This window comes from Notolepis coatsorum (assembly GCF_963971535.1).
Source record: "Notolepis coatsorum genome assembly, chromosome: 1".
NCBI classification, from domain to species: Eukaryota; Metazoa; Chordata; class Actinopteri; order Aulopiformes; family Paralepididae; genus Notolepis; species Notolepis coatsorum.
In genome coordinates this window covers 8,572,808-8,584,805 of record NC_140165.1, presented here as the reverse complement: position 1 = coordinate 8,584,805, position 11,998 = coordinate 8,572,808, and the positions used below count along the sequence as shown (strand labels likewise).

General features: G+C 47.5%; 1 protein-coding gene across 1 annotated transcript in view; it reads left to right on the top strand.

Annotated features, from left to right (window-relative positions):
* The window catches only part of xirp2a (xin actin binding repeat containing 2a), a gene marked incomplete at its 5' end in the record, with an annotated part of 51,934 nt that overhangs the window by 34,196 nt on the left and 5,740 nt on the right, over positions 1-11,998 (top strand). The window contains 3 exons of the mRNA XM_084333822.1: positions 3,780-3,849; positions 5,108-5,211; positions 5,882-11,365. Of these exons, the coding sequence (XP_084189948.1) occupies positions 3,780-3,849; positions 5,108-5,211; positions 5,882-11,365 (5,658 nt within the window). The remainder of the gene's footprint in view (positions 1-3,779; positions 3,850-5,107; positions 5,212-5,881; positions 11,366-11,998) is intronic.

Sequence of the window (11,998 nt, the reverse complement as noted above, 5' to 3'; positions counted from 1 at the left end):
ATATTGTGAGAGGAGAATTGGAAGAATGCGCCAATATGAGAATTTTGAGACATAGATCATATTAATATAAGTTCACATAGCTAGGAAACAATGCTAAACACTCAAAAAGGCCATTTATAAGATAGTTCCCCTTTAACATGTAAACGAAGACTATAAATGGAAAAGACAACCCGTACCCGTACAATTACATTTTTTCATATCATAATATCATAACGCAGAGGCTGAGACTCACCTTTTTTTTTGTGCTGCCGGTAGAACTGGACGAGCCGCCACATGTCGCGCTGCTAACCCTTCGAGAAGCTTTGTGATCTGGGCTCAACACTGTCTGAATGTATCTTGTGATTATTATCAATTTCCGACGACAACAACTATTAGCGTTAGTTATTTCCTGGTTGACGTGATTCGCGACGTTACGTATTTGTATTTTCTCCACCAAATTTCTCCTCTCAAATGGCTTTTGGAGAAGAGATATTATTGAATTTGGGGGCAGCTATAATCCTGTCTCTTGAGTCTCTGCCGTCATTGTCGTCACCACGTCAGTCCGCACCCCCTAACACACAAATGACTCTGCTTGGGGCACTAAATGCTGATTTGAATATGCTGATTGGCAAAATGTAGTTGCTAGGTGCATTTATGTTGCCCTGTGCATTTTTCAATTGGCTGCGTTGCGCACTGACGTGGGGCAATGTTTCTAGCGCCCCAGAAGAGAGAGGGGATGAACAGGAAGCACAAACAATGATTTATATTTTTTATATTCAGGGAGCGAAATTAACTTTTTGACTCACCGGCCAGTGGCGGGTAGATGGGAAGAATCTACCCGCCAAGCATATTTCTTACCTGCCAAATTTTTTTGATTAAAAAAAAATATATATATATTTTATATACATTTTTTTTTTAAATAAAATATATATTATATAATCATACTTGTAGTTGTATTATCTGCGAGACATCGCCACCACGCAATTAGTCAAAATGCTCGCTATCTGCAAACAGCTCCACTGTCTGTATATACTTGAGTAGCCTCCAGCTCCAGCAAGGATTCTCCGGCGATGCAGCTAGACCCTATACTAATACTCTACATTCAGCATGCAAGGATTCTCCGGCGATGCAGCTAGACCCTATACTAATACTCTACATTCAGCATGCAAGGATTCTCCGGCGCTGCAGCTGGACCCTATTGGTATAATATTGCGGTTCTTTGGTCTAATCACATTCATCAAGCCCTCAGCTAGAATACGCGTTGAATCAATGTTATAAGACATTGATATCAGGAGCTATCTGTAGCTACTGCTAGCCCGCTAGATAACGTTAAGACAATTTAGTTTACTGGGACATATAGATCTAACGCAAGCTAGCTAACGCAAGCTAGCTAACGAGGGAACGGAGGTATTATGCACTCGAGTCGACTATTGCTGGAGCATTTGTTGATATCAGCAGCTATCAGTAGCTAGCCAGCTAGATACCGTTAGACAATGCCTCGTCATGTATTAAACTAAAAGTGAATAGTTGACTGGGTCATTGTTTAAACAGTAACGGTAGCTCATGGAGGTCCGATCTAGACGAGAGCAGACTGCTCTGTGTTGAACTGCTACCATTCTGAGAGCTTAACGTTAGCACTAGATGCTGCGGGCGAGCTGCTACCATTCTGAGAGCTTAACGTTAGCACTAGATGCTGCGGGCGAGCTGCTACCATTCTGAGAGCTTAACGTTAGCACTAGAGCTGCGGGCATCTGTGTTGATACGAGCAGAAGCCAATAGTATCCCGCTGCAGGGCTGGCCCGGCTGGGCGGATATGACTCGTTGCCACGTTTTTTTTCAAAATAAGAATATCATACGAACCGAATGCTGCTAACTGCCGGAGCCATCGATATTATGACTCTAGCTGCGCTTGGGCCGGAAATGAGACCCGCACAGATTTTCAAAATAAGAGTATCGTTATGAACTACACGTCTACACGCCACACGGCAGTGGCAAGGTAAACGCCAAAGGTAAAAACTGACCGCCCCTGGCGGGCGGCGGGCTTTAATTTCGCCCCCTGTTTATATTACACGTTATTGTGCATTTTAAACCCAAACATACTTAAAATTAGTAATTATTATTTATTTTAAAAATGTTTATTATATGGGCGGCTTAGTGGCGCAGTGGGCAAGGCGCTCGCCACTAAAAAAATTGATAAAAAAATTGTTATTATATTTTTAGCGGTCAAAAACTACTATAATAGAAAAATCCCGAACCACTTTCCACCAGGGGGGGGGGGGGGGGGGGGGGGGGGGCGGCGCCCTAGCACCCTCTATGGACCAGCCACCACTGAGAATAAGGCCATATCACAGCGGCCATTTTGACTTGTCAAAGGGTTCCTCGAGTTTGATTTGATTTGATTTGATTTGATTGACAACAAACATAACAACATTGATAGACCAACATTTGTATTTGCCTTGTCAGGGATAAAACGAAAAGTCCAGGACTTATTTCCATCGTTGTCCCTGTTGTTACTGGTTGCAAGTGGCACGATGGCATCTGAAGTGCATCGACGAGCATTCTTAGTGCATAATCTAACGTGCATTCTTAGTAGTATTCATGTTTCAGTTTTAATTTTTTTTTATAAAAAGCATCATTCATGTTCATTGGTGCATTAAAAACAATAATTATTTTCATCAACAAAGTGCATAGAGACATTACTCCTCGTTCACCAGTTTCAGAGTTTGCTCTGAACTAGGAAAGACTGCTTTTTCCTTTGATGCTTCCAACACCTGCAATGCCCTCCCTCCGACTGACTCTAAAGCTGAAGGTTCTTCATTCTTTCTGACCCACTGTGTGTCGACTCGTAACCGCCTTATTCTACTTTGTATTCGTATTCATTGTGCCTATATGTATGAATTTGCTGATAAATGGTGTCTTTGTTTTGTAAGCTTGTCGTCGCTGTAAATGAGGGTTTGAAATTAAATGAAATAGATGGGTAAACAAAGGTGTAACCATAGATATAGAATATCCATTATTCTATTTCCATAATATAGAATATCATTATTCTATTGCCAAGGTTACACCTTTGTTTACCCATCTATTGTATGTAGCTTTCTACAAGTCAAAATGGCTGCTGTGAAAAGGGCCTATTCTAGGATTCAACAATGGAATTCTGGAAACAGTTGAAAAAATTCACAGCTGAAAAGGTTGAAATTAATTGCCTGCTCCTTGCTTCAATGAGCACAAAGAAAAGCTATGCAGTTGGTTTACAGTCTCAAAGAGCCATGGGTTTTCTAAATTTCATTAGAAAAAATCATTGTGCTCATTTTCAGAACTGGAGGGGGCAGGAACTTCTGAACTTCACCGTTATACAGGACTTCATTGCACAACCTTTATCAATCTGTTGATTATACTTGAAGGCACCTTTAACCTTAAAGGAACATGTCAACATAAAAACATTATGAGCTTACCGTCTTCTCCAGAGTCAGACAAGAAGATAGATACCAATCTCCTGTCTGGCTGCAAGCTAGCCTAGCTTAGCACAAATTAATGGAAGCGGAAACAGACCAGGAAGTGGTCCGTGCAGCCTGATAGCTTTCTACTGAACGCACAGAGAGCAAATTGGTATCTATCTTCTTGTCTGACTCTGGAAAAGACGGTAAGCGCATTTCCCATAATATTCCTTTAAAAGGAGCCTGTCTGAGAGGAAAATCAGCCTCGCGGCTTGAGCGACCCGAGGGAGAACACAAGGGGTTAACGTTAATCTGACCACAGCCGAGTCAGTATTATGTTAACAGACATCCTTCATCTATCCACAGGTGAGCCACGATCAAAGAACCCAGCATAACAACGTGACCGCCAGTTATGGAAACCATTACGACGAAACAGGTTGAGTGCAACATTATTCTCCTTTCATTCATATTGTAATTTGCAATCTTCCCCCCCTCCCTTCCTTTGTTATCACACCGCAGCCTCTGTCCTGTATTTTAATTAATGATTGTCGAAATGCCCCGGCCCCTCCGATCCGCTCCTCCTTCCGCAGCGGAATACAGGATGAGTCGCGTGGAAATGAATTGGAGTGCAGATGATTTACTATTCTGTGCGTGGCAGCAAATCTAATCAGGGCACAGTTGGGAAGGTAAAATATTGCAAAAGTGAAAATTGGCCAATCACTGCTGCAGAAAATGAAAACTACTCATGTTTTTAATGGAATGATTTGATTTCTCTTTTTCCAAACCCCCCCCGAGCCCCCCGCCCAACCCCCCCCCCCCCCCCCCCCCTAAGTCTGACTTAATGAGCCAATCTCTGTGTGGCACAGTGGTGTAGTGGTTAAAGGAAAACTCCAACATTTCGGGAAATTAGCTTATTTGCCATCTACCCTGGAGTTAGACAAGAATATACATACCCTTTTTCTTCTCTGTGCATGCAGTAGGAGTAGGAAGACGCGCACCGTTAGCCTAGCTTAGCGTCAGTCACTGGAAGTAGGTTCCTCCATTAGCCTAGTTCCCAACGTCTTCCTACTCCTACTGCATGCACAGAGAAGAAAAAGGTATGTATCTTCTTGTCTAACTCCAGGGTAGATGGCAAATAAGCTAATTTCCCAAAATGTTGGAGTTTTCCTTTAACACTGTCGCCTCACAGCTAGAAGGTCCTGGGTTCGATTCCCGCTTGGGGACCAAGTTGTCGTGTTGCTAGTTATATCTATATGGGGTATCTCCCGGGCCTTTCTGTGTGGAGTTTGCATGTTCTCCCCGTGCTCGCAAGGGTGTCCCCCTCCCGATAAGATAAACCCAATGGAAAAACATGCACAATAGATCGCTAACGCTGTCGCGACCCTGACAAAGATGGACAGGAGCACTTGCATTGGTCCCCGGGCGCGGCGCCTTGTCTGCTGTGTGTTCCTGTGGGTCGCCCATCGCATGTGTGTGTGTTAAATCTGCATGACAAATAAATACTTCTTCTTCTTCTTCTTCTTCTTCTTCTTCTTCTTCTTCTTCTTCTTCTTCTTCTTCTTCTTCTTCTTCTTCTTCTTCTTCTTCTTCTTCTTCTTCTTCTTCTTCTTCTTCTTCTTCTTCTTCTTCTTCTTCTTCTTCTTCTTCTTCTTCTTCTTCTTCTTCTTCTTCTTCTCCTTCTTCTTCTAATTCAGTAATGCTGGTTGGAGGAGAGGCCATACCAAAGGTTTCCTCACAGGCTTTGAAGCAGCAGTACGAAAGAAGCGTTGAGGAGGCCGCGCCAAGCAAGCAAATCAAGGTACGGTAAATTAGTCTGTTTATTCCTATAGAAGATGCGACAGGCTTTTTTATTAGGTGTCTCGTATCTTGATGAGACCACGTCACACCTACATCAAACGCGGGGAGACTACATTGGACTGGATGAGAGGCTCTGTATTGTAATGTATTATGAGGGTTATGTTATATTCACCGTAAAACAGAATTTCTATATATTGGTGACGTCACCTTGGACGTTTCAGTCCGTATTTATGATCGTTGACACAACGTCAAAGCCGGAATACAGATAACCCGACAGTTCTAATCTGTGATGTCATCAGATGACTCAAATGAGCCACTCTAAATTGTGGCAAGTTTGTTTGAACCAAATTTGTGTTATATTTTATAGTGTATAAGATGTTTTTTTTCACATCGTGCGCCTCTGATTCACCTGGTACTTTTGTATTCATGCACTTATCTCAATTAAGCTGTCCCATATATGGGGGGGGGGGGTTATATTTTCACTATATTTCACACCTTTTATTCTTCTCTACTTCTATAGTTATTTTCAGTCATTCTGCACTTCTGTATTGTTTTCCTATGCTTTATCGTGTTACCGCAATGCAGGCATAAACCCTTTCGCTAGATTATCTAACTGCAACGAAACTTTCACTTTCCCTCTCTCCAACACCGATGACACTGACAAATGATAGGTCGACGTGGATTTCAACCAGTTTCAGTGGACACCGGTTAACCAATCATCCATGGGCTCAGCTGGAACTAGCTACGAAACCTCTTCCATGGTAAAGACTGACGCTACTACATCATCAGCCTCATCTATGGCCTACGAGACAATGGAAAACTTCCCTCCCCCACCCTCGGATCTACTGCAGGTGACCCAAGAGGCCCCCGAGTACTCTGTCTCTCCCCAGCCTCCCGACCAGCCCTCCCAGCAGAAACATGGCATTAGCAAGGAGCAATACTTCAAGCAGAGGAGCATGGCGGAGCTGAAGCGCCTCTACAAGCACATCAACCCGGAGGTCCGAAAGAACCTGGAGGTGGACTTCATGAGCCAAGTCACCGAGGCGGAAAGAGCGCATTTTGACAGTGAGGACCTGGTGGGAGGAGAGGTGCAGCAAGCATGCTATGTGTTTGAAAATGATGGCAGCAGCCCTAGCAAGTGTATGAGTCCCGAGAGGGAGTATCTGGAATGGGACGAGATCCTGAAGGGGGAAGTGCAGTCCATGAGGTGGATGTTTGAAAACAAACCGCTGGACACGATCAAAGACGACACCCCGGATGAGGATGACGACAGGAACATTGCCCAGCAGGAAATCATCGCCGGTAAAGACGTGCGACGCACGGCGTGGATGTTTGAGACTCAGCCCATGGACGGTCACGATTCTGCCCAGCAGTCAGAGAAGCAGAAGGAACTGGCGCGAGGCGACGTCCGTACTGCCACCTGGCTTTTTGAGACGCAGCCACTCGATTACTTGAATAAGATCTACCAAGAAGACGAGCAGGCCCTGGATGTCCTCGTCACTAGAGAAATCGCGGGAGGAGATGTGAAAACGGCCAGGTATCTATTCGAGACCCAGCATCTGGATTCCCTCGGCAAAACCGAAACCATCGAAGAGAGCCACTTCCTGAACCTGAAGTCAGAGCTCGAGGAGATCAAAGGGGAGGTGAAGACAACCACTCGCATGTTTGAGACCCAGCCTATGTGCGTCATCAGGGGAGACTCCGGGGAGATGCTGGAGATCACTACCATCCGCAGAGAGGAGACAGAGAAAGGGGACGTGAAGACGTCACGCTGGATGTTCGAAACCCAGCCCCTGGCTATGATTAACAAGGACCCTTCCATGGTGAAGCTGATCTGTGGGGTGTCCATGGAGGACAACACCCAAGGAGGTGTTAACAAGGGAAGATGGCTTTTTGAGACTAAGACTTTGGACACCATCAAAGATGAAGAATGGGAGAGTTCCAGGAGTCAGAGGGAGGAGATACTCGGAGCCGACGTGAGGAAGCACTGTCTGGTGTTCGAAACTCAGTCGATGGACACTTTGAAAGACAACGCCAACGCCAGGCCCTTACCCTCGGAGGAGATTGTTGGAGGCGACGTTCGTTCCGCCACGCATCTGTTCGAAACGGTGCCCATGGAGCATCTGAAGGATCTGGCCGAAGTCGGGAAACTCCAAAAGATGGTCGCGTCCGAGGAGGAAAAGGGGGATGTGAGACATCAAAAGTGGGTCTTTGAGAGCCAACCGCTGGAGAATATACGGGAGGAGAAAAAAGAGATTGCACGGACCGTGAATATGGAAGCTCTCGACAAAGGCGACGTAACAAACTACAAGGAAAGATTTGAAACCTTAGATCTGAGCAAATGTGAGGGAACGCAGAAAATACAAATTGAGGGCGTCACAACTGGGTCCGTGAAGTCCAACAAAGTTCTTTTCGAATCCACCCCTATGTATGCGATGCAAGACAGCTCTGGTCATTACCACGAGGTGAAAACGGTGAGACGCGAAGAGGTTGTGAAGGGGGATGTGAGGAGCTGCAGATGGATGTTTGAAACACGTCCCATCGATGAGTTTGATGAAAGCATCAATAAATTCCAGATCATAAAAGGTATATCAAAACAGGAGATTGAGTCTGGGGATGTCAAGACAGCCAAGTGGCTGTTTGAAACTCAGGCTCTTGATACTATTAAATGTGTCAGTGAGGATGAGGAACTTAAGACTAAAGAAAGCATCCAAATAGAGAGAGGAGATGTGAAGACTTGTAGGTGGCTGTTTGAAACGCAACCAATAGATGCACTCTATGAGAAGGTGGAGAAGAGTGAAACAGAGGTCCAGGAAGTACAAAGGGGCGATGTCAAAACATGCACGTGGCTGTTCGAGACCCAGACCCTCGACAACATACGTGACCATACCGATTCTGAGTCGGATACCATTTTGAAAACCTGCACTGTAGATCAGGAGGACATCCAGGGAAAAGATGTCCGTCTGGCTCGCTTCCTCTTTGAAACCGAGAACCTTGAGAACCTCACAGACAAAGACACCAGCTCCTTCAGGAGAGTGACAGAAATCGATATCCAATCTGGCGACGTCTCTCGGATGAAGTTTATCTTTGAGAATCGGTCTTCTGACATTATGACCTCCACCTCTGGGGAAACGATGCAGCAGCTGAAGACGCGGCAATCCGAGGATATCCAGAAAGGGAACGTGGTCAACTGCACGTGGATGTTTGAGAACCAGCCGATCGACGCCATCCGCGAAGAGTCCGCGGAGGGTAAGGAGACCCGCACTGTTATGGACGTGCAGGGTGGCAACGTTGACAAAGGCCGCTTCATTTTTGAGACCTACTCTCTGGATCAGATTCAAGAGGAATCCAGAGAGATTGAGATTTCAAAGCTCACCAGTATCATCAGGGAGGAGATAGAGAGGGGAGATGTGAAGAACTACACCATGATGTTTGAAAATCAGCCTTTGTATGCGATCCGTGACAAAGAGGGCCACTACCATGAGGTAACCACACTTACCAAGGAGGAAATCATGAAGGGAGATGTGGTTGGGGCGCGGTGGCTGTTTGAGACCAAGCCGCTCGATTCGATCAGAGACACGGAGGAAGTCTACGTCATTAAATCGGTGACCGAAGAAGACGTCAACAAAGGAGACGTCACCTCCGCCAGGTGGCGGTTTGAGACACAGCCTCTGGATGAAATTGCAGAGGACATAAAAGTGAGGTCGAAGACAGTTGAGGACATCCAAGGTGGAGACGTGAAGATGAACAAACAGCACTTTGAGACTGACAATACGTCTAACAAGTACGTCAGAACCGTCAGCGTGAGCGAGATTCAAAAAGGGGACGTCAGGTCGGCCACATGGATGTTCGAAACGCACACGATCGATAAGATCCACAGCGAAGGCTCCGAATACAACGAAATGGACACAGTGACGAAAGAGGAGGTGATGAAAGGCGACGTCAAACAGTCCGTGTGGCTCTTTGAGAAGGAGCCCCTTGACAGAATCAAAGAAACCGACGGAACGGAGACTGCCGTCGCCAAAGAGGAAATCCCAAAGGCCGATGTGAAGACGACAACATGGCTGTTTGAATCCACTCCTTTCAACGAGTTCAATGAGAACAGCATGGAAAAGACAGAAATACTGGGGAAAAGTATTAAGGGGACTCTGGAGGAGCTGTATAGTCAGAAAATGGTAGACTCACAAGGAATCCTCATAGAAGCCGATGAGATCGGTGATGTGAGAATGGCCAAATATAGACTCATGAACCAGGACACCCCCCAGATCCAAAAGGAAGAAGCCATTAGAGGGGATCTGAACAGCATCATGATGAACCTCTTGAACCGCAGGGAGAGCACCGAGAAAGGGATAACCATCGACAAGGAGGAGAGGGGAAACATCAACACCACTGTGAAACGACTGCTCAACCAGGGGAAGGGAGTCGGCGTGGAGAAGGAGGAAATCATTAGGGGCGACATTCAAGAAGCCATAAACAATCTCCTCAAGGAGGAGGGCTCCTCTAAGCGTGGCATTCTCATACAAGAGGACGAGAAGGGAGACGTGCGAATGACCATCTACTCCCTCATGAACAAAGGGGAGGGATCTAGCGTGGAAAAGGAAGACATCGTTCAGGGGAACGTCAGCAGGACCCTCCACAGGCTCCTGTCGAACCCGGGCTCGGAGGATTCCAAGAGGATACGGGTCGGAGACACGGAGAGGGGCAACGTCAGCTTCTACTCCACCTGCATCGAGTCCGGAGCGCTGGACTACCTGAAGCAGCTCCAGTACGAGCCCAGCTCCGAGGCGCCGGAGAAGGGTGAGAAAGAGTGCATCATCGGCGGCGACGTTGAGGAAACCAAGCTGATACTGAGGAGGAATAACCAGAAGGTGGGTCGCACAGTGGCGAAGGACGACATACTCCCCGGTGATGTACACAACACCGTCCAGGTGTTCATGACGGAGCCCGCCGTCACATACAGGAACCTAGAGAGAAGAGACATTGTGAAAGGGGATCTGAAGGGAGCCCTGGATTCGCTGAGCCAAGCCGCCAATCAGAAGGTGGTGATAGAGAAAGAGGAGGTGGTGAAAGGAGATATACCCACCACCCTCCGGTCCCTGGAGGACGCGCAGCATCAGTCCAAAGAAATGGAGAAGCCGGAGATCGTCAGGGGGGACATCAGGGGCGCCATGGTGTCCCTGGAGAAATCGGCGACCGCTAAAGCCGAAGCGAGCGTGGATGACTTGGTGCCGGGCGACATCAAAGGCACTTTGAAGTCGCTGGAGGAGGCCAAGCAGGCCGTGAAGGAGGTGGAGAAACAGGAAATCGTCAGAGGGGACATTCACGTAGCAATGCAGAGTCTGCACGAGGCTTCCAGTGACAAAAAGGTCTACCAGCATCAAGTGAGTGAACAGGGGGACGTCAGGGGCACTATACAGCTATTAATGGATCCCTCCACGTCCCCGAAGATGGAGCGCCGCGGGAGCACCGAGGGAGACGTGAAAACATCCATCAAATCTCTGTACGAGGTCCAGGAGCAGACGCAGTTGGAAAAGGAGGAAGTGATAAAGGGGGACGTCCAAGGGGCTATAAAATGCCTTATGCAAAAAAAACAATATTCGAATCCAAAACGTATGTATCCTCACAAGAAAGCGCGGGCGCCGGGGAAAAATCCATTACCTGCAAAACAAGAGGAGCATGAATGCTCACATGTGGTGAAGAGTGAGAGCGTCGCGGTCAATCCAGCCCCCGCTGTGAAAAACCTGCCCTGCAGCCCTGAGTCACAGCGGCGCGTTCAGAAGCACGCCGAGAGCAAATCAGTGGTGAAAACCACGGCCGTGACCCGAGAGGACCACTCTCTCACAGCGGTCGGAACGGCCACTACATCCGAGGCCTCTCAGGAGGAGACGCACATAAAAGAACAGCAGGCGGTGTGGCAGAAAATACCGCCACCGCACAAAACGCCAGCCCCCCCTAAGCCTGTGATCATGAAGAAGAAACACATGAACAATCAGCAGCAGGCGGAGAGCAAAGATGCCGTCGATGTGAACATGATAAAAGAGGTGCAAAATACATCACAGACAAATGTTTCTACCACACACAGACATGAAACCGTCCAACAGGTGCACTCGACAGTGTCTGAACACAACACTGTCACACGGACGCAAAATGTCACAGTGGCGGAGCATACGGCTGTCGCCCAGAAGCAACAGACTGCAGCTGCATCAGTCACAGAGCATACAGCTGCCTCACAGAAGCAACAAGCATCAGCTGCATCAGTCACACAGCATATGGCTGTCTCCCAGAAGCAACAGGGTGCAGCTGCATCAGTCACACAGCACACAGCTGCCTCACAGAAGCAACAGGCTGCAGCTGCATCAGTCACAGAGCATACAGCTGCCTCACAGAAGCAACAGGCTGCAGCTGCATCAGTCACACAGCACACAGCTGTCTCACAGAAGCAACAAGCATCAGCTGCATCAGTCACACAGCATGCAGCTGCCTCACAGAAGCAACAGGCTGCAGCTGCATCAGTCACAGAGCATACAGCTGCCTCACAGAAGCAACAAGCATCAGCTGCATCAGTCACACAGCATGCAGCTGCCTCACAGAAGCAACACAGTGCAGCTGCATCAGTCACACAGCATACAGCTGTCTCACAGAAGCAACAGGCTGCAGCTGCATCAGTCACACAGCATGCAGCTGCCTCCCAGAAGCAACAGGGTGCAGCTGCATCAGTCACAGAGCATACAGCTGCCTCACAGAAGCAACAGACTGCAGCTGCATCAGTCACGCATCATACAGCTGCC